This window comes from Microcaecilia unicolor, chromosome 5 (assembly GCF_901765095.1).
Source record: "Microcaecilia unicolor chromosome 5, aMicUni1.1, whole genome shotgun sequence".
Lineage (NCBI taxonomy): Eukaryota > Metazoa > Chordata > Amphibia > Gymnophiona > Siphonopidae > Microcaecilia > Microcaecilia unicolor.
In genome coordinates this window covers 105,172,648-105,200,562 of record NC_044035.1, presented here as the reverse complement: position 1 = coordinate 105,200,562, position 27,915 = coordinate 105,172,648, and the positions used below count along the sequence as shown (strand labels likewise).

The window sequence follows — 27,915 nt, the reverse complement described above, 5'->3', positions numbered from 1 at the left end:
GCTTCTGAGGATCCATTCCTACTGCATAGGATTCCTTTATGCATATCCCACGCATGTTTGAATTCCGTTACCATTTTCATCTCCACCACCTCCCGCGGGAGGGCATTCCAAGCATCCACCACCCTCTCCGTGAAAAAATACTTCCTGACATCTTTTTTGAGTCTGCCCCCCTGTACATCTATTCCAGCCAAGTTTGAGTATGTCTTTCCCTTTCCAAAATGGTTGCATTTTGTGCAAAGGCCAACAGGTTTTCTGTTAATAGAGAAGGGTGGGGGTAGGGCTAATTTAAAAAAAATCCTTCTAGATGTATACTTACTAACACTTATGGAGTGAATTATTTTGCATATGCTTTGTATTGAGGGAGGAGTAAATAGAAATTTACCGTGTATAATAAAAGTGTTCACAGAGTACACATTGTTGAAGTACTTGTTTGGAATACATAACTAAAAGCGTTCAGTCTTGAACAAAACCCATCTGTTCTCCTGTCTATTTCCCATTAGTTACAGAAAGCAGTGATCTGGATTAGGGAAACAATGATTTAATGAGCAGCCCTTGTTCAGGTACTTCACTTAATGAGCACATTTGTGGTTAACAATTTACTTCAGGTTTGTGAGAATGGCAGAATGGATGATGCTAGAGATATCTAGAGGCAGAGGTTTTGAAACATAGCTCACATTGCTAAGACTACTCAAAGTTGACAACAACAAAAAAGTGATACTGTTTGTGAACCATTTTCAACTATTACCTCAGCTCTTTGAAATTCAGGTATGGAAACGTGATACATAGGCACAAATCTCTGGATGACTAAATATCTCTTTCTGCTGATGCTGCAGGCAAAAGACCTCCAAACCTTCCCAAGTCCTTTGCAGGGTAGTGCTTGCAGTGGTACTTGTCACTGGTTTAAGTACTGTATCCCTCATTTTCACTATATAAATTAACAGCTGAAAAATGCACTTTTTCACAGTTTCACTGCTGATCACGCAGAATATACTGCACTCTTTTCTGCTAGTGCTGAAATAATGTATTGCACAAGCATTCACTGTGATGCAACATTTACATGAAACAACTGTAAACCACACAAGAGCCCTCTGCTGGTGAGGGGTGGCTTCAGTATTGTGCATTCAGTTCCAAGGGATGCCCCCTGTGGGTGCTCTTCTGGCGTTTGCTGCTGAGAGGTGGTGCTTCATGCTTTCAGTCAAAAGGGACCATTCCCTACCGACATAAACACCAGTAGAGGACTCCCATGCTGCTTAGAGCTTCTTAGAGGGAACGTTGCCTTGATGAAGATAACGTATTTGTTTAATAAGATAAATATTTAAATGTATGATACCCAGGGTGGAAAGTTCTCAGATGCCAGGTGACCTGGGCACTTAAAAACTGGTGCCTGATGCTTGCTGCTGGCCGCCAGGATGCAGTTGCTACCATATTAGCAGGTCTAGATGAAGGAGGGGCTGCTGTGGCCTGCCCACTCCCAAAATAACTAACTGGCTGAAGCCCAGTAGGAACCACTACAGTTGCAGTTGGCATAGACCTGAAAGGGGGGGAGCCATTGTGGTTGGTGGAGGACAAGATGCAGTCAGCTCAGGCACGATGGGATCTGGAGTCCATGTAGTGGGCCCAGGCCAAGCAAGAGGCTCTGTAGCTGACCTGAATCACATTTGCCACAATGTGTGTAGCATTTAGGAGGTAATTAAGTCATTCCTACACATATGTGGGCATATAGGTGTATAAATAACCTCATATATGTGTACATTGCTGGTGGGCATGCACCTGGGTGGAGTTGGGTGATGCAGGACCATTGTGCAGAAGTATGCACATAGATTATAAAATGTTATAATTGAGGCACAAGCTGCCACTGTGTCTGGCTCGTAAAGACGAAGCAAAGATAAATAAAGCTCTACAGAGATTTCTGTGGAATGGAAAATGGGCCAGGATACCGTTGGCAGTACTACAGATACCGAAAGAGTACGGAGGCATGGGCCTCCTTAACATTCGACATATAACAGTGGCTAGTGGTATGCGCCACATTAACGATTGGTATAGAGGGACATCAGACTTTTCAGCTACAGCAGTGGAACACCACATGGCACAGGGCTTACATCTTGGATACGTGGTGCAAACACCGAGGACTGAAATCGCACAGGAAATGAAAGACACTGGAATTTATAGTTCATCCCAAGCGGTATGGAAATGGATTTGTCGTATTTATCACTTCAAATCCACAGTAACACCATATTTACCAATACAGGGTAACCCGGAGTTTGCTCCCGGGATGTTACACAAGACCTTCCAAGACTGGAAGACGCAAGGCATTATTTATTTACTACATGTGATCACGGAGGAAGGTTGCACAAAAACATTTAATGAGCTGAGGCGTGAATACAATTTGAAATTAGCGGACCAGTTCCACTACGCCCAACTACAACATTATGTTAAAAGCCTGCCATGGGAGTCCCTGGCAGAGGACGTGCAGGAAGAACTAGCAGAGGCTTATTCTTTCTGGGCGCAACAGAAAGTCCCATTAGCATACCATCATCAATATATCAAGGACAATTTTTCAGAACTGGATTATGTACATCTAGCAACAGCCTGGAGTGAGGACTTGGGAATTATAATAAAGCAGGAAACGATCAAGGAACATGTTCTGGGGATGAGACAATATACGGCAATTGTGGGACACTGGGAACTGCAGTATAAAGTAGTGCTGAGAGCACATGTATCGCCATGGCGTGCTTTTCATATGGGTCTCTCCCCAGATGGCGCCTGCCCCAAATGTGGGTTGGAGGGAGCAGAGCTGGGACACATGTTTTGGACATGCCCCCACATCCGGAACTTTTGGAGACTATTACTGCAGGAAATTTCTAAGATCTGGAAAGTGACGTGGCGACCACAACCTGGAATACTGTTTGGCAATCTGAAGCTACCACGCCCAACCTTAAAAGGAATGCGGCAATTTGCTTTACGAGCCACAATCTTTGGAAAAAAAGCTATTTTAAAGAACTGGTTAGCTCCGAAGAGACCCTCGGTCCAGCACTGGCGGGGAGGTATGATAGAGCTCATGCGGTTTGAAAGATTGGAAATGAACAGACAACCGCAAGGGTACAAAAAAGCGTTTATGCAGCGCTGGAGCCCACTGTGGAACACATTAACGCCAGCAGCGAGGAGTTATCTGTTAAACATATGAACATAGGAACTAGGAAGTAAAGTTTGGAGTGAGAGCGACCCCTGGGGGGGGGATGGGTACAAAGGGGGGAGGGAGGAAAAGGGGGGGGAATGGGAAGATAGAGTAGGATGTTTCATAATCAAAAAGCTTGTGACTGTAATGCTATATTTGATGTGCATGTAACTGACAGATGTAACAGGTGACTTGAGTTAAGAAACTGGAGCATGCACAATGTTAATTTTATTTGTTGAATAAAAACGAATTGAAAGATAATTGAGGCACAAGCTTGCAGAATATAGACACAGACTGGTCTAAATGTCTGGGCCTGTACTTTTCTTTATAAAGAAAGATATGGTACTTGTACTTCACCAACTCCCAAATGAAGGTTCAAAGTATATCACAAAATACTGTGAATGACTCACAGAAAATCACAAGAAAAACTTGTTTAAAAATAGCGTAGCACCTACCTAGGCATCTCTATAGGTACATTCCCTTAGTGTATAAAATTACCCTCCTAGTTTCTTTTTCCGAATTAACTTTGTTAATATATTTATTTTCCTCTACAGAAAAAGGAGATTTCATTGCACTTGATCTTGGTGGATCGCATTTTCGTATTTTGCGTGTGAAAGTGTCTCATGAGAAAAAGCAGACTGTACAGATGGAAAGTGAGATCTATGATACGCCAGAAGACATCGTGCATGGGTCTGGGGCACGGGTAAGTTTAGTTCTTCTCAGTGAGCTGAGCGTTAGGTGTTTTTCAATCCACTGTAATCTGTTGAACATGAAGGCAGTTTTCAAGACTATTTCTCTATGTAAAACAGCCTGCAGAAATTCTGAGCATTAAGTAGGTAAAATTACATATGTTAGGGAGGCTAGTTATTAAGCTGCAGTAAAATAACATATTTTACTGTAGCAACATTACCATGGGAGTCACTAGCCTATGGAAGTCCGCCAGTAAATATAAATTAGCATTGCTGCAGCCAGAAGCATTGCATGCTGCTGGGTACAGTACCACAAATAGTGCCCCCCCCCCCCCTCCAATTCAGGCCTGCTGTTTTTAAATAGGCCAGGGGGTGGATTTTGGATTTCACTTAAAGCTCAAAATGATTTGCATTCAGACACAGGTATTTTGCTTTCCCTGGAGGTTTTATAATCTAAGTTTGTGCCTGAAGGATTTGAACTGGGTTTCCCGGGTTTGCAGCCTATTGCTGTAACCATTATGTAACTACCCCTCCTTAACCCCTTTATCCCTACAATTCAACTCACAACCATTCCTTTTCCCTGCATGAACCCTGCAAAATCCCTCAGCAAAATTGTCCTCCCCTCCTCCCCAATCTCTCTCTGGTATAAAGCACAACCCTGTCTCCCCAAACCAACTCCCAGGCACCTAGTAGGATTTCCCTGGCGTCGAATGGTGATCAGGAGGGACTGGGGTGAACATAAGAATAGCCATACTGGGTCAGACCAATGGTTCATCTAGCCCAGTATCCTGCTTCCAACAATGGCCGATCCTGGTCACAAGTACCTGGAAGAAACACAATAGTATCAACATTTCATACTATTAATCCCAGGGTAAGCAGTGGCTTCCTCATGTGTATCTCAATAGTAGACTATGGACTTTTCCTCCAGGAACTTGTCCAAACCTTTTTTAAATCCAGATGCGCTAACTGCTGTTGCCATATCCTGCAGCAACGCGTTCCACAGCAAAGTATTTCCATGTAATTTTGTACATTTTTGGTGAGAGGGTTGTGATTTCAGTCCAGAATGGAATTGAGGGAGTGGAGAATTTTTGGAAATGGCACCAGCTGCTTTAAGAGACTGTCTTAGAGCATAGGGCAGCGTGTTAGCCCAAAACTGGAGTTATCTTTCTATGAATAAGGCAGCTTGCAAAGTTGAACACCAGCTGCATTAGTTGATTTGCATAATGATGAGGTACTTTGTATGCATTAAAAAAACATGCATTAAGAGCAAATAACACATGATTTTGCCATTTAAGGCACATTATTTAGCTAAAATCCTATGTTATTCCCTTAACTCAGGTTAGTAATACCCCTTCTTATTCTACTAGCATGTAATTCTTCCTGCACCATTTGGATATTTTCCTAAGGGTGGGATTATATTGGCAGTTTTGGATTTTCAAAACTACACGTGTTTTGACTGAAAAAATATGTCCAGAAAAAACCCAGCATGAACGCTATGGGTACTTTTCCTTGGTACAATAATGAAAGCAGAACTACCTGTGTTATTTGCTTGTATTATTTATTTACTAGTAAAAAAAGGCCCGTTTCTGACACAAATGAAACGGGCGCTAGCAAGGTTTTCCTCGGAGTGTGTATGTTTCAGAGAGAGTGTGTTTGAGAGATGGAGTGTGTGTGTCATAGAGAGAATGAGAGAGAGACAGAGATAGCGTGTGTGTGTGTGAGAGACAGTGTCTGTGTGACAGAGAGATAGAGTGTGATAGACAGGGAGTGTGTCAGAGAGAGTGTATGTGAGAAACAGTGAGTGAGTGAGTGAGTGAGTAAAAGCAATGAAACGGGCGCTAGCAAGCTTTTCCTCGGAGTTTGTGTGAGACTGAGTGTGTGATAGAGAGAGAGTGAATGTGTGATTGTGTGTGACAGAGAGTGAGACTGGGGGCAAGAATGTGCCACCCCCTCCCAGTTTTAGGGTCGTCAACCCCCCTCCCTCCCTCGCATTGCCATGGTTATTGGACCCCTTTCCTTCCCTCCCTCCGTCCCTCCCAGTTGTATGGTTTTCCCACCCCCTCCCTGCCTCCCTCCCAGTTCCAGGGTCCTGAACCCCCTTCCCTTCCAGTTCCATGGTCCTCCCTCCCTCCCTCCCAGTTACAGGGTTTTTTGTCCCAGTTCCTGTGTTTTCCCTCCCCCCTCACTCCTAGTTACAGGGTTTTGCGTCCCAGTTCCAGTGTTTTCCTTCCCCCCCCCCCCTCGCAGTTCCATGGTTTTCCCACCCCCCTCCCAGTTCCAGGGTCATCACCCATCCTTCCTCCCTCCCAATTCGAGTGTCTTTTTTTTTTGTTACATTTGTATCCCGCGCCTTCCCACTCATGGCAGGCTCAATGCAGCTTACATGGGGCAATGGAGGGTTAAGTGACTTGCCTAGAGTCTCAAGTATTGCCCAGTTGCAGTGTTTTCCCTCCCCCTCTGTCCGTCCCAGTTTGTGCCTGTTCCTGCAGCACCATCGCCAGGTTGGGGGGGGGGGGGGTGGAACCCCTGAAACAGCTTCAGAGTGAGACCTTCCATCAGCATTAAAATAGGTGTCTTTTATATAGAGAGAAGATTTTAGTTTCTGAGACACACCTTGAATAATGTCTCTGTTTGGTCTGGAAAGGCTACTTTGTTTCTGGCAGCGTTTAGTGAAAATCCATTCCCTGACAGCGATAGATGGCTTATTAGTAGCAGTGCTGTGAAAAGGGATATTTTCAGGTGCTTCCTGCTTTGTGTGTGATCTCTTATTGAATACCTGTTTCCTAACACAGTCAGTTTGTACGGTGGGGGGAAGGGGAGTGTTTTTTGCATTGCATAAGACCCTTTAATGTAAACCAGAAAGCAGGTGTTTCCCGTATGGCTTCTGTACTCCGAATGCCCTTCCCTTCTTTTAGAAATAGCCTGTTTTCTGTAGAAGTGAAAGTGAAAGTACCTAGCGAGCACATAGAAGACTTTCTGTTGTTATTCGCCAGAGAGAGGGACGGGACTTCTGCTTCTGAGGAGAGACAATTAAATCCTACAGTCCTCCTAATGCCAGGATGCAAAGCAGAAACACCGGCGGGCAGGCAAGGGAATTCACTTCAAAGCAAATGATGAACATCGACAGCGCAGCCGCCCTCATGTACCTCAGTTTGCCCTTCATCCCCTGCAGACCACGCCTCCTCCTGCCCCGGACTTGGTGGTGATTGTCATTGCTCCGCCCTCGACGTCATCACGTTTGATGCGTGGGCGGAGCAGACACTCATGGAGAAAAATTGGTCTCAGCCACCTCACTTTTGGAACTTTGGGAAAGTGAGGCTTCATTAGAATGTTGGAGGTGCGTTTTATATAGAGAGATTTATCAGGCTTTATTTACCGCCTTTTTGAAGTAATTCACTCGAGGTGGTATACAGCAAGAATAAGTCAAACGTAAGCAATAGACAATTACAGCAGTAAAATATACAAATAACAGTTCAACATATGGCATAGTATACTACTTACAATGTCAAAACAATATGCAATAAAACATTTTAATAGATAGCATAAGGTGCAAACCACACATAGGTTATTCTCCAACCCTACAGAGGTACAGTAGAAAATCATAATGCTAAATACAAATGGTTGTGTATTTTTAAAAGTCCAGCTTTGGTCAACCCTGCTGAAAGGCTTCCTTAATATATCAAAAGATTATTATTATTATTAATTATTGCATTTGTATCCCACATTTTCCCACCTCTTTGCAGGCTCAATGTGGCTTACAATGTATCGTTATTGGTAGATAGTAGGTTGTGAGAAACATTTAGTGTTACATAGAGGATATCATAATCGAAAGTTAGGCATTAGATATGGGTAGGATACAATACTGTTAGTGGGTGAGGTGGGGATGTCATAGCAAATAGCGTAATCGAGATTCATACAAGCAGATATAAACAAAAACAGTGCTGATAATAGGTAGAGTGGTTATGTATTACATTATAATTGCTGATCTTATTGGTATGCCTTGTTGAATAGGTGGGTCTTCAGGGATTTGCGGATAGCAGAATAACTTGTAATTTCAGCACTTTGTTCTGAAAATTACCTTATATACTCAACTATAAGCCAAGGTTTTTGAGGCCAATAAAAAGGCCAGAAATTGGGATCTTGGCTTATAGTCGAGCCTGTAGAAATTTCTGTGCTTCTGTCCTACCCCCCTCCCCCTTGTTGACCAGCATGTCTCTCTCCCCCACCCCCCCAGCGTTGACCACTGACTTACTGCTGCCTCCTTTCTGCTGCTGCTGTTACTGCTGACAGGGAAGTGAAAGCAATCTGGGCTGGTGTGGGGCTTTGAGCCTCTGCACATGCTCATGGCCTCTCGATTTCTGCCCTCTCAGAGTCTCTGAAAGGGCAGGAGCCGGGAGGCATCTCTGAGAGGGCGGGAGCTGGGAGGCTTTGAATATGCACAGAGGCTCAAGGCCCTTGTCATGTCCCCTACCTCAACACAAGTGGCATCCTCAGGCTGCGCCGGGTCCTGTTGACACACACAAACTTGACTGGCACAGCCCTGAGCCATGTCTGTGTAGTTTTCCTCTGGCTGTAGGCTCCTTGATTGCTTTGCTTTCTTGCACCTGGCTCTGCTCTCTCTCTCTCTCTCTCTCTCTCTCTGCCTGGCTTCCAGACTCCTTGATTGCTTTGCTTCCACCCACCTGGGTCTGCTCTTCCTCTGCCTGGCTTCCCTTTCTTCTCTCCTGTTGGTCTTCCAGTTCCTCTTTCCCCTGCTCTTGTCCTATGGCTGTGCCCCTTCTCCCTGCTGATGTCAGAATCCAGCACTTTATCAGTTGAGCTCTCCCTAGACTCCTTGCTTCGGCTTCTACTTTGGTAGGTGTTACTTGCTCAGTAGTTTGCGTCTCCTCTACTTTGTTCTTCATTGCTGACTTAGCCTGTACCTGGGCTACTCTTGTGTCTGCTGCCTGCCTACTGACTCTGCCTGTACCTGGATTACTCTCGTGTCTGCTGCCAGCCTACTGACTCTGCCTGTACCTGGATTACTCTCGTGTCTCCTGCCTGCCTTCTGACTCTGCCTGTACCTGGATTACTCTTGTGTCTGCTGCCTGCCTCCTGACCTTGCCTGTACCTGGATTATTCTCGTGTCTGCTGCCTGCCTCCTGACCTTGCCTGTACCTGGATTACTCTCGTGTCTGCTGCCTGCCTCCTGACTCTGTCTGTACCTGGATTACTTTCGTGTTTGCTGCCTGCCTACTGACTCTGCCTGTATCTGGATTACTCTCTTGACCTGCTGCCTGCCTACTGACTTTGCCTATACCTGGATCAGTCTCTTGCCTGCTGCCTGTCTGGCCGTCACGTTCACCCTGCTTCCTGCTCCATCTCATAATCCCTGCAGGCTGCCCACACCTAGGGGCTCAACCTCTGGGGAACGGCGGTCAGCGCAGGTGAAACCCGGGGTTGTCCGGCCACCAAGCAGAACCTGGTCCGAGTACTGGGCTCGGCAGCGCTCTACTTGGTACAAGAACTCACAGGTCTGACAGCCCCACATGGGCCTAGCTTGCTTTCATTTTTGTGTCAGTAGCGGCAGCAGCCAGGAGGATGCGGTAACAAATGCTAGTCACCATGGAGGGGAGGCGGGAAATGAGAAAGAAGTGCCGGACACGCAGCCGGGGGGGGGGGGGGTGTTGTTGGAGAGGGAAAGAAATGGTAGTCACTGTGGGTGTAGGGGGGGGAGGAGATGACAAAAATGCTGTACACCAAGAGGGAAGGGGAGAAATGCAGGACACCAAAGGGGGAAAACTATTAACTCGGCTTATACTCGGATAGGCTTATGTTTAAGTATATACGGTACCTTTGAAATTTTGAAAGAACTGTTTACTTTCAGAGGGCCATTTTCAGAAGTATGTATTGGCTGCTCCTGCAGCAACTGCCTTAAATCTACACCTGCTTTATAATTTGCACTCTTGGTTGAATATGCAATAAATAAAAGTTTGTTGAAATTGCACTTCTGAAGTCCTGAGTGGGAACACAGATTTGTTTGATTTTGAAATGTGCGTGCGTTATTGCGCTCCTCTCCCCCACTTCCTCCGCTAAAGGCAGGTGTAAGGTATAGGAACATTTTTGACGTTCAGTGAGAAGCAATGCAAGTAATGTCATTTTGAAAGATTGTATACAGTGCCAGCATTAACAACACCTGCATAATTTGTGCATGTTGTTATAAAAAGGGGTGTCTTCTTCATTTTCTCTGTACTGTATTTCCCTCCACAGCTTTTTGATCATGTTGCTGAATGCCTGGGGGATTTCATGGAGAAAAAGCAAATCAAAGACAAAAAGCTTCCAGTTGGGTTTACGTTTTCTTTCCCAGTTAGACAATCAAAAATAGATGAGGTAAGTACACTACTTTTATAGAATGGGATACTTAATATACAGTATGTGTATTTAATGATATATATCTCTATATATCTATATCAATTTCTCTGTGTGTGTGTATATATATATATATATATATATATATATATATATACACACACACACACATACATCTGACCATTTTTTGTTAATTTGCCTTTTCATGGAAAATATATGTACTTTGTATATCATATAGTCTACATTAAGGCTCTCATTTTGCAACTGTATTTGTGTTTTAAGAAATTTACAAACTGATACTTAAACAATATTCAGCCCATGGCAGTCAGCATTTTTTTTAAATACTGGCAAGCGTGGACAGAGTTAGCCATGGATACTCAATGCCACATCAGGTCTGCATTGGCATTGAAAATCTGGGGCTAATTCAGCATGCACTAGCCACCGGATCTTTTACGATTCTGGGCTGAATATTGGCATGGAGCAGTAGCATAACCAGGAACTTTTTACACGGGGTGTGACTCCCCCTGGGCCGCCCCCCATGTAACCCCACACCCATTTCACCTTAAAATCCTCTTGGTTTAGTTTTCATCCAGGCAGCGGCACTCATAGGCTGCCTGTGGCCTGCTCCAGGACTTCCTCCCTGAATCGTCCCACCCCTTAGACAGCCTATGAGTGCTGCTGCCCGGGTGAAGCTGAGAGGATTTTAAGGGGGGGATGGGTCTGACGGGCTTTTTGCACTGCGATGCACCTACCCTAAATATGCCACTGGCGGAGAGCCACATAAGAGTGTCAGGACAGATCCTGACCCTCTCCCCCTCCCCATAACATGAACAGGCCCCCTTCTGATGCCCCCTCCCTCCCTCTCACCATCTGGAACATCAACAACCCCCCCCTTTTCCAATCCCCCCTTCAAAATGGCTGCCACGATCTCTAGTGGCAGTCTTACATTACTTTGGTAATACTGTGAGGCTGCCGCTACACATCACAGCAGCCATTTTGAAGAATAGCCATGACAGACAGGAGTAAGTGGGCATCGCTCCTGTCCCTTGTCTGCTAGATCTCCAGTGATCGGGCAGGTAAGGTCAGGGGGATCCTTGGGGGGTGTCTGTTGATGTTCTGGGGGTGAGAGAGAGGGAAGCAGGATTTTGGGAGGGGGTTGTTGATGGTCCAGGGGTAGGGAGGGAGAGAAGGAGGTGATGTTCCGAGGAGGGGGGGATCAGAATTGGGGCCTGTTGATGTTCTGGGGGATGGGAGGGAGGGGGGAATCAGACCACTTCAGGCCAGTACCCAGAAGTTATGCAGGTGCCAGTTGACATTCAGTGCTGGGACCCACATAGCTATGCAGGCATAGTTAGGACTGATTTTTGAGTGGTCCTGTTTGCCTGCTTAGCTATGTGGACACCAGCACTGAATACTGCTAGCACATGCATGAGTTCCAGCTCCTCCCTGGCTGTGCCCCGGTAACACCCCTGTGTGGCCCAATTTCAAAATGGCAGTTTATTTATTTATTTGTTACATTTGTATCCCACATTTTCCCACCTATTTGTAGGCTCAATGTGGCTTACATAGTGCTGGAGACGCGTTTGCAGACTCCGGTGTAAACAAATACAAAGTGATGTTGTGGTAAGATAAAGTTCAAACTAATACAAAGTGATGTAGTGGTAAGATAAAGTTCATGTGGTACAGCCACATAAAGGAATTGTACAGCGGAAGAGTTGTGTTACTATTTTAGTTTTGTCATGTTGCAGAAATTAGGCATATATGTTGGATTGGTAGGGTATGCCTTTTTAAACAAGTGAGTTTTTAGCGTTTTTCTGAAGTGTAAGTGGTCGTATGTAGTTTTCAGGGTTTTTGGCAGTGTGTTCCACAGTTGTGCGCTGATGTAAGAAAAACTGGATGCGTAGGTTGATTTATATTTGAGTCCATTGCATCATGGGTAGTGTAGATTTAGGTACGATTGTGTTGATTCGGATGTTTTTCTAATTGGTAGGTCAATTAGGTCTGTCATGTATCCCGGTACATCACCGTAGATAATTTTGTGAACCATAGTGCAGATTTTGAAGGCAATGCGTTCTTTGATTGGAAGCCAGTGAAGTTTTTCACAGAGTGGTTTTGCACTTTCAAATCGCGTTTTTCCGAAGATGAGTCTTGCTGCCGTGTTTTGCGCGGTCTGAAGTTTCTTTAACGTTTATTCCGTTATTTTTGTGTGCCTCCTCTCTCCAGCATCCCTTTTCTCTAGTGGTTGATTTTCTTTCATATGTACTGAATTAATTACAGAACTACTTGACTGTTTGAGAAACATTTTTACTTTAGGCTTTTCCATATGGGAGACTGTCAGATTGCTTTGGACCTGTTCAGATTAGATGACCTGTTCAATATCCAGTGTATACCCACTGTACCTAAATGTATCTCACCTTGAGCTGCTACTGAAAAAAAGTGTGAGTGAAATCCAAATAGTAAATAAATATTCATCTTTCTTTGGTGCCCATGTGCGGGATGCAAAAACTAATCCAACGAAACATTAACAAAATTTTCCACAATGGATTAAAACAAAGTCATTCATTGGAAAAACAAAGTTTTAGTCAATAGTTTTCCCTTGCGTGATGTAAAATTAATCTCACACAGGAAGCTGATGTGTGTGTTAAGCATCACTCCAACAGTGTATAGGGTGAAAAGGGTTTGCTGCTTTCGCCTTACTTCAAGCTGTGGCCTACCAGGAGAAAGGTGAACTGTGATGAGCTGAAACTGTGGCTACCCTTTCCTACGTCCAGGGCAAGCTTCTTCTAGTGCTATTGTTCTGTGTCTCTCCCCCCCATTGTGGCCTTGCCAGATTATAGAAGGAGTGAAACCAGCAACTTTCCAGCCCATGGAGCTCAGCTTTGTAGACTGGGGGGGGGGGGGTTGCCCTACTTCCAGTTTGGTCTGGGCTGAGGAAGGAAGTTCACCTGGGGAATTTGGTGGTGGAGAGGGCAAAGGGGAGAGTTGGTCTCCGAGCCACTCCTCTGTCTGTGCCTTTCTGATGACAAAGTGGAGTGACCTTATGATGGCAAGGGTGAATGTACAGACCCTTTTCTTCCTGACTCTCCATTGTTATTAACAGAGAAAACCCAAATAAACTCAAACCATTGCTGTTTCCTAAGTAGGCATGGATGATTGTTCACTTTCTCGTGCTCATTTACCCTCATTTTAAAACATAATTCTGCTTCATGCTATCCTTGGCCTCCGTGTATCACCCTCCCAGCCTCCTTTTTATCACAAAGGCACATCCAATTGTACTTCTCCCCCTTCCTCCAAGATTTCGTGCAGCTAATCCCCAGAAAGGGCACGGCTCTCTATTTTTAAAAAAAGCCAAGGCAGAAAATCTTCTTTAGCAGAGTACAGCTTGTGCAACTGTGTGCAGGGGATCTCAGTTGGTATAGCGTGAGAGAGTATGTGGGTTGGAGCAGACTCAAGGTTTTGCAGTCGTGTTCGGAACAGCGTGGTTCTGGGGTAGAGAATGCAGAGAGAAATGTCAGAGCGAGCAGGCTAACATTTCTCCACATAAAATTAAATTCTTTCTTTGCACATTCTCACTTCTCTATAGAGCTGTACATTCTGTACTTCTGTTTTCACACAGAGCTTATGATTGCCATTCAAAATGCAGTATACAAACTGTTAATTTGAAAAGTACTGTGCTGCATCTGGGAAATGAGCCTGAAGCAGAGTTACCCCTGCACTATAAATCTGTTCTTGGTTGTTTCGTTCCCTAGTCAAATCAGATGACAATTATGTTTTCTGAAACCCTGTCCTCTAGATCTCCTGGAACTTAGCTGGTGTCTGCAGATTGTATTCCTTGGCTGCCCCACAATGCCTGAGCAAGTCTTTATAAAAGGTTAATGGGAGAGGTAGAATTATTTCTTTTTTTCTTTACCCCAGTGGTGTTGAAGTTCCTGAAATGTTCTAAATAGACAGAGCAATAGGACCTGATGGGATACATTCAAGGATGCTCGAAGAACTCGGAGAAGTTCTGGCAATTCCATCGTCTGACCTTTTCCATGCTTCCTTACAGTCTGAAGTGGTCAGAAAGGACTGGAGAAGGGCAGATGTGGTCCCTCTGCACAAAAACGGAAGTAAGGAGGAGGTTGGGAATTACAGGCCTGTTAATCTGATCTCAGTGATGAGTGAACTAATGGAAACTCTTCTAAATCAGAGGATTCTGAGATTTCTAAAACTAAATGGACTGCAGGACCCGAGGCAGCATGATTTCACTAGAGGCAGTCTTGTCAGACAAATCTGATTGATTTCTTTGACTAGGTAACCAAACAGTTGGATATGAGAGGGACGCTGGATGTGGTGTACTTGGATTTTAGCAAAGCCTTTGACACAGTTCTGCATTGCAACTGATAAACTGAGTATCCTCGATATGGGCCCTAAACTGGTTATATGGAAGGAAACAGAGGGTAGTGGTAAATGGAGTTTGCCCCAAGGAAAAGGATATTATCAGTGGTGTGCCGCATGGGTCAGTCCTTGTGCAGGCTTTTTTTTAAACATCTTTGTGAGTGATTATTGTGGAAGGACTGTCTGGTATGATTTGTCTCTTTGCAGATGATACCAAACTCGGTAATAAGGTAGACACCCTTGTGAACTTACAATCTAAGTTTTTGTACCTGGGGCAGTGGAGGTTAGGTGACTTGTCCAGGGTCACAAGCAGCTGCAGTAGGAATTAAACCTAGGTCCCTCAGATCTCAGCCCACTGAACTAAGCATTAGACTACTCCTCCACTGCTATCCCCTGTTTATTTCTGTGTTAATTCTGCTTACTAAATAGGTCCCTTTATGTTTCTGGGAAGAAAGCTCAGTAAGTAGCCTTTTAGTAAATCAAACCCTTAAGGTTTAAGCAACTTTCCTAGAAAAAGTTAAGAAACAGAACTTAAGGCAAAGAACTGTAATATACCTTCTCCATGCCAGGCAAAGTCAGGACAAGGAGGGATCCTCCCAGGGGTGCTGCCCAGGCTTCTATTGCAACAGTGGGGGGGCTGATTTCTTCTAGAGTTCTGTTTGTCCATGCCCCTCTCTATGCATCCAAGCATCCTTCTAGCCTTGGCCACTGCTTTGCCATGTGATCACTCTTTCCTGGTTCATGCACTTCAGCCTCTTGCCTCCTATTGCATAGAACTCCTTTAGATTTCTGCACCCAAAATGCATCACTCTACATTTCTTCACATTAAAGCTTAACTGCCAAGATTTTGCCCGCACTTTTAAGTTTCATAGATCATTTCTCATGTTGTGCAGTTCCTCCTGGGTGTCCTCTCCTTTGCAAATCTTAGTCAGTCATCTGCAAAAAAGGCAAACTTTTTTTTCTGACCCTTCAGTGATATCGCTCACAAAGTTATTAAACAGAATTGGACACAGGACTGATTCCTGAGGCACTCTACTACTCACCTTTCTTTCTTCCAAGTGAATTTCATTTACCACCACTCTCTGTCTTCTGTCAGTCAACCAATTTCTGATCCTATTAATCACCCTGGTGCCCATCCTCAGGCTGCCCAGTTTATTTATGAGCCTTCTGTATCAAAGGCTTTGCTGAAATCTAAGTAGACCACATCTAGTTCTCTGGTCACCCAGTTGCCTCAGATCTTGTAGAAGTTTACTGTCCTTTGAGATGCAGACAGAGGCCAGTCACTGATTTTCAGCAGCATTTTCTATATAATACTTCTGAAAAATCATTGCAGACCACACAGTGTTATCCGGATAGTGTTGGGGTGGTTCAGAGAGAAAATCTGGATAAATGTTACATTCGGCGCCATCGTCCAGGTAGTTGTCCGGAGACCGGTGCTGAATGTTGACATTATCCAGATAAAGGTGGCAGCCAATGGCATACCAGGATATTTAGAACCAATATCTGGATAGTGTGTGGTGCTAAATGTTGCCTTACATGTTTAAATGCCTTTGCCAGCACTTAAAGGAAACGCCAGCCATGGAGTTTAAATATCAACCCAGTTGTCTTCTGCAGCATTGTCTACAGCTATCAAATTACTGAAAATGGCATTGAAGATGCAAGAAATGTAGGAAATGTTCACTGCATTTGCACTTGGCAATAACTTTTATTTTAACAGCCATTTGAGCACCACCTTCATCTCCCTTCCCCCCCCCCCCCCCCCCCCTCCCCCTTTGTCAGTAGCTGGAGTCAACTAGATCTTGTGCCTTCTTTTTAGTCGCTCATCATCATTATGGAGTGCCCTACTGGAGTTGCTCTGAGCAAGATGTTCACACAACAGATTCAGGGTTTCATTAAAGATACATTTGTACTCCATTACCTATTGTCAAGGGAGGTCAGGGATTTTGGCAGTAGGGACTGGGTAGATTTCATGTCTGAACTGAGGTATCGTTTGACTGTATGATTCTATCTGTAGCTATTCTTCACATGTGTATGTGATGTTTAGATTGTTTGAATTTATCTGTCTTCTAGTAATATAGCTACATACTTTCTTTTTCTTACTTTTTCTTTTTTACTTGATTTTTGGAAGGGTGATGAAAGTTTTATGTATTCAGAATTACTTTCCTATATCCAATGGACTTCCTTTCCTAATTTCTATCATTTGTATTATAAACCACTTTGTCAGGCCGTAAGGAAAGCGATATAGCAACAGCAAATTAACCATAACCATATGTTACCATGTTCCTCACTCAAATACTTTCATGATCTTCAGAGTTCATCTCCTGTTTCATCTTCAGTCTGTCTTTATCCATTTTGCCTGTTTCCATCCTCCCACTGCCCTTCCGGTTCTTTCCAGATTTGTTACTGAATTCCACTCCTTTTCTCTCCATGTTCCCATTTTTTAATACATTCCTACCAGACCATGACATTGCAGGCCCATCCCTCTGTTCCCTGCTCTCCCCTCGCTCCCATGATGTATTCGTTCTTTCTCACCTTAGCTTTTCCTCCCCCCCCCTCCCTACACCTTTGGATTCATTTTTTGTCCCCACTGCTGATCTACTGTTTCACCGCTGGATAAGATAACACCTGGGGCAAGATTCTTTCCTTCTTTTTCACCTGCTTTGTTCAGTTCGTCACCTTTTCAGTCATGATGATTTTCATTCTGTTATTCTCTCCTTCTTCTCTTCACATCTTGACTACTGTAATGTGGTTTACGCAGACCTGCCCCAATCTTCTTTAAAACAATTGCAAATTATTCAGAACACTTTCAAAATGCTCTATCTCGCCTGTCGTTCAGATCACATCACTCCTCTGTTAAAACAACACCACTGGTTACCTATTGATCAGCGTATAATCTTTAAGATAACAACCTTAACCTTTAAAACGCTTCACTTTGGCCTTCCGGGTTATCTAGCATGCCTCACCATCCCTTACTCTCCTGCTCGTACCCTTCACTCTCAGTGACCATCGCCTTGTCCTTCCCAGCCCCAAGACTTCCCACTGTGAATCTAATAGGCACAGTGCTTTCTTCTTTCTATTACCAAATATATGGAACAATCTCCCACTTCCCCTTCATAATGGATCTTCCTTTAAAACCTTCAAGGCCAACCTGAAGGCCTGGCTTTTTCAAACTGATTAGATGGTATGAGCTTCACCAGCTAGAGATCTTCCTTTACTGTTCTCCTTGCTTGTCTGTCTAAATTATATAGTATGAATGATGACCTTTTCTATTTTTAAAAGGAGTTCCTTTCTGGTTTCAAATTTTTTTTTATGTGGCCTGTACATCGCTCTGTACTGCTTTAGCAGCTAGAGTGGTCTAGCAGATCAAAATAAACTATAAACTATTTCCCTTTTATATATTTCTTTATGTAATTATTATATTTGATAGGCTGCCATTCAAAGGAGATGTCATAGCGATTTAGGTCCAGCCTTTGTGACAGCGCTGCTTCTGCCATGTGTTTGACCTTTGGAACATCTCGCTTCACTACTTCCTGTAAACCATTTGCACCTCTTTCAAAACACTAAAATGTAAATAAAAATGATTGTTTTTTAAGAAGTTTGGACTGATGGCTTTGTGGCCATGTCATTCACTGCCATGAAGTGAGATCTGGCTTTTGTTCTCTGGGTTGGCTGATGCTGTGATGCTATGGAGGCATCCTCCCAGGCCCCTGGGGGAGGAGATCTCCGCCATCGTGCAGTGGCAACACCTAGGGGGCAATTTTGTAAAGGCACCCGGGTAGTGAACCTTTTCTGTGAAAACACATAAATGCATAACTGCTTATAGAATTCTAAAGTAAGTTGGCATAAGCACGTCTACATTTAGGCATGGTATGAGTGAGTTAGGTATGATATTACGTATTTTCGATATGTTTAATTAAAACATTTTCATAATATGTTTGTATTTGAGCTGGAATAGTTTTGCTAATTTTAGTTATTGTAACTTTTACTCCAGTTCAGTTGTGAGTATCCGTTGAATTGGTACTAATGCCTACTTATGCCAGGGCTATGGCTGGCGTAAATGGGCAGCCTAATTGTGGCATTTTAGTTTGTAAACATAAATGTATGCCCTGCCCATGTTCCTCCCCTGTGAACGACCTCGTTGTATTTATGCTCTAAGGCATTTGTGTGCGTACTTTGTAGAATACCGCTGAGTGCTCTGTTAGCATTTACGCATGTCAATGTACATTCACCCACATAAGTGCTAGTATTCTAAGGGGGTAATATTCAGCCCACACCGGTAAGTGGCTTGTAAGCCACTCACAGCCAGGGCCGGCATTAGGGGTGGGCAAACAGTCCCCATGTCACTGGAGGGCCCCAAACCTGCCTGAAGTTGAAAGAGGGACAATCTGCGAGCAAGCTTTGGGGCCCCCTCCGTAGCGCCTGCCCTGGGCCCCATCATGTCTAGCACCGGCCCTACTCACAGCCATAGGCTGACCTAAGCCCAGATACCAATGCCAGGGCATCTATGGATCCTAGCATTGAATATCCAGGTATGCATGCTGACCTGGAAGTTAACCGGACACTGGCTGATATTCAGACCAGTACCTGGTTAACTCGGTGCATTAAGGCACGCTTTAGCGTGCGCTAAACGATAAGATGTCCATAGGAATATAATAGGCGTCTTATCATTTAGCACGTGCTAATTGTTAGTGCACGCTAAATCTGTTAGTGTGCCTTAGTAAAAGGACCCCTAAGTTAGGATAGCCTTTGTGCTCTTCTAACTTTATCCGCTTACTTAGCTAGTTAGGGGACCGAATAGCTCTGCTGACCCACCTTGTTGTGGCTTTGCTGAAAGTCTGCCCCTGGATCCCTCTAACCTTGGTGGTTATGGAATGGTGTGGTTAGCGGCAATATTAAGTGACACTGCTCAGTTAAGTACTGCCGAATATTGGCAGCCAGCCAGCTCAGCAGGGTTTAACCAGGCAGGAGCCTCTCCTGTCTGATCAAACCACTTTGAATATTGGGCCCAACAAATTTAAGCCTGCATAATGGCATTTAAATTTAGATGCTCTATTATAGAATGAGGGGGCTAGTGACCAAAAGGAGCCCCAAGGCACTGCATGGTCTCTGGCCAAGAACGGCTCATTGCAATGACTGGTTTAATGAGTTGGGAGGGGATGTAAAGTATGGAGGAAGTAAGATAGGGGTCATTTCAACTGTAGGCACAAGACACCATTACTCAGGAGAGGCTCATGCTGGTTGAACTGGAACTGGAAGAGCAAAGGAAGGGGGAGAAGCTGCCAAATATATGTTATTAGTTTATGTTTATTACAATTTGATGGATTGCCTTTTTTAATGCTTAAGTCAAGGCAATTTACATTGATAATACATGAATGTGTTTGAAAATGGTACAGTTATTCTTTTGTTTTAATAGGGTTATTTGATTACATGGACAAAGCGCTTCAAAGCAAGTGGAGTCGAGGGAGCCGACGTTGTAAAACTACTCAACAAGGCAATCAAGAAACGAGGGGTACGTTTACTTTTTCCAAAATTTGATTTTCTGCTTTAGATGACTTCTGGTGTCTTCTTTTACTAATCTGCTGTGAGTGAGGTCCTCTCAAGCAGATTTGCAGACCCATCAGTGAAACACATGGCAGTCTCAGACATGCTCAGCCTCGGACATCCAAATGAGCCCCTCTGCATGTGGGAATGTGAAATCCCACCCCTTAAGATACTTCCATCCTGTAACTGAACTGAAGCCCTTCTGTATGAACAGTCACAGATCTGGCATACAGACAGTTCTTGGTCAAGTTTGTGAAGGCTGCTTACTGAGGGGGCCAGTTGAAATGATCCTGTTAGGTAGTCATTCCTCCACTGGGCACAAGCCTGAGACCATCTGCTTATTCCATGAGTGCCATATTTCAGAACAGGTCAAGTAGTAACTCACTTCGGTTATGAACCAGTGGCCAAAGCAAGAAAAAGCTCTTTATCACTTTACAGATCCACTGAGCCATCTAGCCTCCTGTTCCTGCAGTTCCTGTGAGCCACTGCCTGGGAATGATTCAGCACATACGCCCTTCAGAAAATGCAGTTTCAGCAACCAAATGATAAAAGATTTAGAGGAACCACTAGGAAAACGCAGAAGTTCTGTTCTTTATTATTACTGAGAGAGTTCAAAAAAGCTTATAGGTTACAAGTTTTGGACTGCAGCATTAAGAAAAAAAAAATGTTTCCCCAATAAATATACTTGCTGTGCTTTTTGTTGCCCATAGTCCATTGGCAAACTTTGGAGTTGTGTTGCAAGCGTAATCCCATATTAGATTGGGGATTAGCAGAAGAGAAAGGTCCTCTGGAGAGTCACTGGGGGGAGTGACCATAGTGTCCTCAGGTGGGAGGAGGCCCAGCCCGTGGGGAGTAATTGATGTGAATGGCATGGAAATGAAGAGTTCCTTGGGAGAATGATTGACAAAGAGGAAGGAGTTACCCAGGGGATAAAGGTATAAGTTATACGCCCATAAGGGGGGGTCTTTTGGTTGCTTGAGTGTCCTCTGCCAAGAGACCAGGAGGAGAGAAGGGAGTCCCAAGGGGAGAGTGTGACCACTGGCTGTAAATGGAGGTGGTTACTCATTAAAGTGGCAACAGGGAAGGAGGTTGTGCTGCTGGTGGGTAGAGTAGAATCCCAGTCCAGGAGAAAGGGGTTCAGAGCTAGGGAGAGTTCATCTTCAAGAACTAGGGTGGATCCAGAAAAGAGGTCATCGCTGGAGAAGGGTCAGACTATGGAGAGGTCTGAGCCCACTGGAACTGAGTTTGTGTGGAGAGGAGGAGAAACAGCCTTTGGGTCCTGTACCTTTTCTAGGGATAGGCATGGACAGGAGACTTGTACACTTATAAATATCCTAAACCTAGAAAGACACTTGTAAATATGCCTGAGGGGGAGAACAGGAGTTCCTTGGGAGGAGTATCAGAAAAATTGGAACTGGTTTACTCTGAGTTGCCAACTGTTTGAATTGCTGCCATTGCAGATTTCTAAATAAAGAGTTTGAATTCTCTTTTCGCATAGACTTTCATGTACCGCATGGTTGCTCTGAGGGAAAGAACTGGGACCCTAACCATGTCAGACTGAGGATTGTAGCTTCCCAAACTGCCCGGATCGCAATTTCAAACAATCTGTCTAACAAATCTGAATGGGATACAGTAATAAACACTGCTGGTATATTGAAAAATATCTTTTGCAGATCTTCCAGTGCCGAAAATGACAGTTTTATTTGTGGAATTATTCTCATTCATGAAAATGCACGAATGAAATCCATGCGTAAAAGATTTGCTGTCCCTAAATTAGGAAAGGAATAAACATCATCAAAAAATATCAGTTGATACTTTTTATTGAAATAACTTAGTGACCCTTTTATGAAAGTGTAGCAAGCCTACCACAGTCGTTCTGACCCCCATCATGTGCCATTTCTAACGTTAGAAAATATTTTCGTATTTTCTAGTGCCAGGGGTGTGCCCAGCAGTACCGCCAGGCTACCGTGGGCCCCCTTATCGCTTCCTAAATAGGAGGCAGTAAGGATTCCCCCAGGAAATGGCCGTGTGGCCATGTCCTTCCTTTAAAAAAAAAAAAAAAGGCTTTTACCAGTAGCGGCAAAAGGGGGCCTCAGCGTGTGGCAAACCTGCACGCCGACACCACCACAGTGCTCCTTTTATCACCACTTGGTAAAAGGAGTCCTTAATGAACTTAACTAGCTTCATGAGGTCAAAACAGAATAAACTCCTAAAAGCTTGTAAAGAACAGATTAATTTATTCTAGTAAAGCATTTCTGTTCACCTTTATTTTTCCCCTGTGTATATTCAATCGTAGTTCTTTAGCCAAAATTATACAAAGCTGACTTCGGCAACTTTAGTCCCTATTTTTTCAACACTTAAATTAAACTCTAAGGGCTCTAAGGTGCAGTAGCATTTTTAGCGCATGCTAAAAATTAGTGCACGCTAACCATGCAGACACCCATAGAAATATTATGGGCATCTACATGGTTAGCTTGCACTAAAAAAGCTAATCTGCCTCTAGCGTGGCTTAGTAAGCAGGGCCCTAAACCTAAAATTTTCTGACTATGAAATCCACTCTGGGTTAGAGAAAAAAAAAAAAAAACATTCATGACAAGACCAAACTAGGGTAATATACATCCTCAGGTCCGCCTAGGACAGTAGCTGGACTCAGAGACTGATCTCCAACACTGATTCATAACCCACATAGAGGAGACGTTATCATCATGGACTACCATTTAGATATGTTATTTTACCACTAACTCGTCCGATTTTAGTACAGTGCAATGAGACCTAGGGGCCCTTTTACTACGGTGCGCTGAAAAATGGCCTGTGCTTGTGTAGGTGCGTGTTCTGGGCGTGCACAGATTCATTTTTCAGCGCACCTGTAAAGAATGCCTCTTTTTTTTTTTTTTACTGAAAATGGACGTGTGGCAAAATAAAAATTGGTGCACGTCCATTTTGGGTCTGAGACCTTAACACCACCCATTCACTTAGCGGTAAGGTCTCACACGTTAACCGCACGATAATCATCTAGCACGTAGAATGTCGATTATAGCAAAGTGTCGCACGCTGGAAAATAAAATTTATTTTCCGGCGCACATAGCGGACGCATGTGAAAAAAATGTATTACCGCCCGGGCCACATGGTAGCCGGGCGGTAATTCCAAATTGGCGCGCGTTGTGCGCACGTAGGCACCAACACAGCTTAGTAAAAGGGCCCCGTAGTTACTAATAGCTAGGATTATCAGTAAAATAACTTGTTTTAGCAGTAGCGCACATTGATAACTTCACCCGTCAGGTGGAACCACCAAGCCAATCTGTTGTTGTGTTAGAAAATTGTGTTAGCAGAGTGCTGCTGCTACTACCGAAATGTCCATTGGCAGGAACCATGTTTCTTTCCTCTGGTAAGTTCTATGTGTCTTCCCCCAGGACTACGATGCTGACATCATGGCTGTTGTAAACGATACAGTGGGAACGATGATGACCTGTGGTTTTGACGATCAGCGATGTGAAGTGGGCATTATTATAGGTACCATCTGGAATTTTGCTGTGGGAATTTGATGTGGCAGGTTGCTTTAGTCTCTGGGTGCCATATGTTCTTCTATGTCTGCTCAGGTACTGGTACCAATGCCTGTTACATGGAGGAATTAAGGCATATTGATCTAGTGGAAGGTGATGAGGGAAGGATGTGCATTAACACTGAATGGGGAGCTTTCGGAGACGATGGCTTGCTGGAAGATATCAGAACTGAGTATGATAGAGAAATAGACCGCGGTTCCTTTAATCCGGGAAAACAACTGTAAGTATTTAAAACTCTGGTTTTCTGGCTGAAAAGAGCCTTTACATATTCTGTTTTCAGTAAAGTAATTCAGTCTTGATCAGTTTGGTGCAACTGTGCAGGGCCAGCTCAAGAAACTGTGGCGCACCTGCTTTGGCACACCCTCCCCTACATCAGTGCTTACCTCCCCCACTTCATCTCCCTACTAGCCAGTCAGCCCACCTGTACAATCCCGACGTACCTCAGGGGTCCTGGGGGCAACAGGAGCAGTATCAATCCCCACTCTTTATTGCCCTGGTGGATGCCTTCTTCAAAAAGACACCACTAAAGGATTCAAGCTGCCATGTTAAAAGAATAAAGCCCTTAAAGGGCAGCGGTAGTACTGCAAGACTGCCACTAGGGGTCAGAGACACCATTTTGCAGAAGGCTCTAGAATACCTACTTGGAAAACTAAACAAGTCAGATTACTAAACATCCCTAAATAGAATTTCCATGCTAACAGAATACTTAGTCTCAGTCACATGCTTAGAACATACGTAGATCATCAGAGAGCACAGAATATGTGACCACAAATTAAAAGTAGAAATATACACACAAATTAAACTGAACCTCCAAGAAGCCACACTCTACATGCAGTACAACACCAGAGAAATAGCAGCTGCAACTCCCCCTGCACTGTCTAACATATAAAATTAGCAGATTTTAAATTCCAAAAATCAACGTATTCAAATTACCAAACTAAAAATAATTTTTTCTGTGTTTGTTGTCTGTCTTTGTTGTTTTTTAAATCATGTTGGTTTCAGTCTCTAGTTTCTGCTATCCTCTGTCTTCTCTTAATGCTCCTTCCAGTGTCTCCAATCCATCTAACACTACTCTCCCCTCATGTCTTCCTCACTTTCTCTCCTATATCCATCTTGGACATTGATCTCTACCTCTCAGCTTGTGTCCATTTAATTTTCTCTGTCTCCCTGCGTACCAAGCTGCCACTCCTCAATCTCCCGCTTTTTACTGCATCTACTATAGCTTTTCAGCTCTTTCCCTCATCCTAGCCACTATTCCCCATCTTTCACCTTTTCCACAGCCTTTCAGCAACTTTCTCCTCGCCTGTGTCCAGCATTACATTACATTAGGGGCTTATATTCGTCATTTACTTTTGCAGTTCAGTGATCACAGTACTTATTAACTGAGTCAGTATCCAGGTAAACAATAAGTAAAAGCACAGAATTAAAATAAAAATAACCTTATCTAATGGCATCTAGATAACAGAAACTTTCGAAATAAAAAAAGTTTTCAGATGTTTCCAAAATAATAAATAATTCCTCTCATATCTTATAGAAGTAGATAAAGAATTCTATACAGAAGGGGCTCAGTATGAAATGGAAGAAATTTCTCTCTCTCTGTCTGAAATTTCTTCCTCGCTCTCCTCCATTAAGGGAGGAGGTTATCAACATGGGCTACCATTAAGACAGGTTATTTTCTCACAAGTCATGCTATTTTAGTACAGAATCCCATTTTATGCAATGAGACCCTGTGCTAAAATAGCACAACTTGTGGTAAAATAACCGGTCTTAACAGTAGCCCATGTTGATATCTTTCCCCCTTAGTGTCTTCCCTCTTTTGCTGTCTCCCTATACGTCCATGCCCAACATTCCTGTCTCTCTCTCTCTCTCTTCCCTCTTCTTTCTTGTCTCCTATGTCCAGCATCTGCCCTCCTCTTTCTGTCCTTCTGTATCCAACATCTTCTGTCTCAATTCCCACCTCCTGTGTCCAGCATCTACAGTCTTTCCCTAACCCACCCACTGTCCAGCATATCCTATCCATTTTCATATGCCCCTGTGTCCAATATTTCACCTCCATCTCTCTGTTTCCCTCCATGTCCAGCCATCTCTCCTCCATCTTCTTACATCCACTCCTCCATATTCTCCTCCTTGTCCAACATTTGCCCTCCATCTATGTGCTCCATCTCCTTGGCCCCTCTATTCAACATCTCTCTGCACCTCCTCCCATGTCCAGCATCAACTCTCCATCTTCATATGTTCTCACCATGTTCAATGGCTTCCTTCCATATCCCTATATTGTTCTATGTCCAGAGTTTCTTCTGTGTCTCCCAATTACCACCTCCCATGTGTCCTCTGTATACTCTCTCTCTCTCCTGATCTGTCCCCATATCCGACTTCTCCCACTTTCCTCTCTGTATTCAACATCTTCCCTCCATCTCCCTATGGCTTCATTATGTCCAGCATCTCCCTTTACCACCCCTCTTTGATTTAGCATCTGCCCTCCATACACCCTTGATTCCCCTCTCACCATACCCTATGCCAGCATCTTCCCTCCCTTCATTTCCAACCCATGGTCTAACATCTGACATTTCTCCCTCCCTCCCTCCCTCTCCTGCACACCATGGTCCAATATTTCTCCCTTTCTCTTCCCTCCCCTCCAGCTCATAATCCAACCTCTCTCCATCCTCCCTCTCATTTTCCAGCATCTCACCCTCTCTCCTGTTCCAGCCCATGATCCAACATTTCTCCATCCTCTCTCTCTCATTTTCCAGCATCTCTCCCTCTCGCCCTCCACTTCTTTGTCTAAGTCCAACATCTCTCCCTTTGAATTCTCTCCTTCCCCTCTGCTGCGGTCCAACATCTCTCCATCTCTCCTTCCTTCCTCCCATTATCCAGCATTTCCCCATCCCTTCCTCTCATCCATCTCTAGGTCTAGATCCATCATCTTTCCCTCCCCTCTGCCCCCAAGTTCAGCATCTCTCCCTATCTCTTCCCTCCCTTCCCCCTCTACTATCCAGCATGTCTCTCTCTGCCCCCCCCCCCTTATGCGGGTCGGGTAAATTCTTTTGTCCCTCATCCTTCCCCCCTCTGCAGTCCGGTCACTCCCCCAGTGTACGTCTCAATATGTGTTTTCTATTCCCAGCAGCAGCAGTGCTTCACAAGAGGCTGCCTGTGTTAGTGTCAGTGTCTCCCTCGCCCCTGCGGAAACAGGAAGTTACATCAAAAGGGGTGGGACATGGCAGAAGGGAAACTCTGGCGCCAATACAAGCAGCCTCTTGTGAAAGGCAGCAGCTGCTGGTGCTAGGAAGGGGAAACATGCATTGAGAGTTACACCAGGGAAGTGACCAGTTCATGGGAGTTGGAGGAGAGGACAGGTTGAGAGAGAAAAAAAAGAAAGAAGGGATTTAAGAGAGAGGGAAATTGCTGGACCCTGGTGCAAAGAGAGGTATGTCGGGGGAGCAGGAAGTTGGCTGCTGCAAGGGACCAGCGCTCTTCAGGCTTGGTGCCCTGAGCCAGTTCTCACCTGGTCCATGTCTTCAGCTGGCCCTGTGACTGTGTATGAAGCTTATTGTCCTAGATAGTGTAATATTTAATTTACTGTTTATATAACACTACATGTACTAAAAAGGTTTCTCTTACTCTGTTCCTGTGGCAGAAATCCTTCTTAAGTAAGGTGCATAATTTTTCTGTGAAACATATATAGTTTGAAATTGTGTTTCTACTTTTGACAGGATAAGTTTGAGCATACAGAGAAGAAGTCACTATGTATGCTGAGTATTCAGAAATCAGGTTGGAGAACCAATGAATGAATCTGCTCGACCTCGTTATTCATGTTAGGGCTGAGGTCTAACTATGAGTGCTCCTCTCGTAACTTGCATTTCTTTCCTTCCCCTGGCAGGTTTGAGAAGATGGTGAGTGGAATGTACATGGGGGAACTGGTCCGGCTTATTTTGGTAAAGATGGCCAAGGAAGGGCTTCTATTTGAAGGGCGAATCACCCCGGAGCTCTTAACCAGAGGAAAATTTGATACCAAACATGTTTCTGCCATAGAAAAGTGAGCAGCTTTTCTCCATCTTAAATGCTGGCATGTTTATACCAGCTTGCACCAGTATTCTTGGAGAACACTTAAGCACATATGTATTCTTATAGAATAGGTTCACAGCCCGGGTAAAGTGTACACTTAAATTGCAACACCCCATTTATAGAATTTTTCCCCTATGTGTATAACACTGCTACTTGTCATTGG

General features: G+C 44.2%; 1 protein-coding gene across 1 annotated transcript in view; it reads left to right on the top strand.

Moving 5' to 3' along the window:
* LOC115470187 (hexokinase-1) overlaps nt 1-27,915 on the top strand; it is a 128,686-nt gene that overhangs the window by 45,913 nt on the left and 54,858 nt on the right. Inside the window, exons 3-8 of the mRNA XM_030203149.1 lie at nt 3,730-3,878; nt 10,114-10,233; nt 20,003-20,098; nt 23,541-23,640; nt 23,727-23,910; nt 27,568-27,723. Coding sequence (XP_030059009.1) covers nt 3,730-3,878; nt 10,114-10,233; nt 20,003-20,098; nt 23,541-23,640; nt 23,727-23,910; nt 27,568-27,723 — 805 coding nt within the window. The remainder of the gene's footprint in view (nt 1-3,729; nt 3,879-10,113; nt 10,234-20,002; nt 20,099-23,540; nt 23,641-23,726; nt 23,911-27,567; nt 27,724-27,915) is intronic.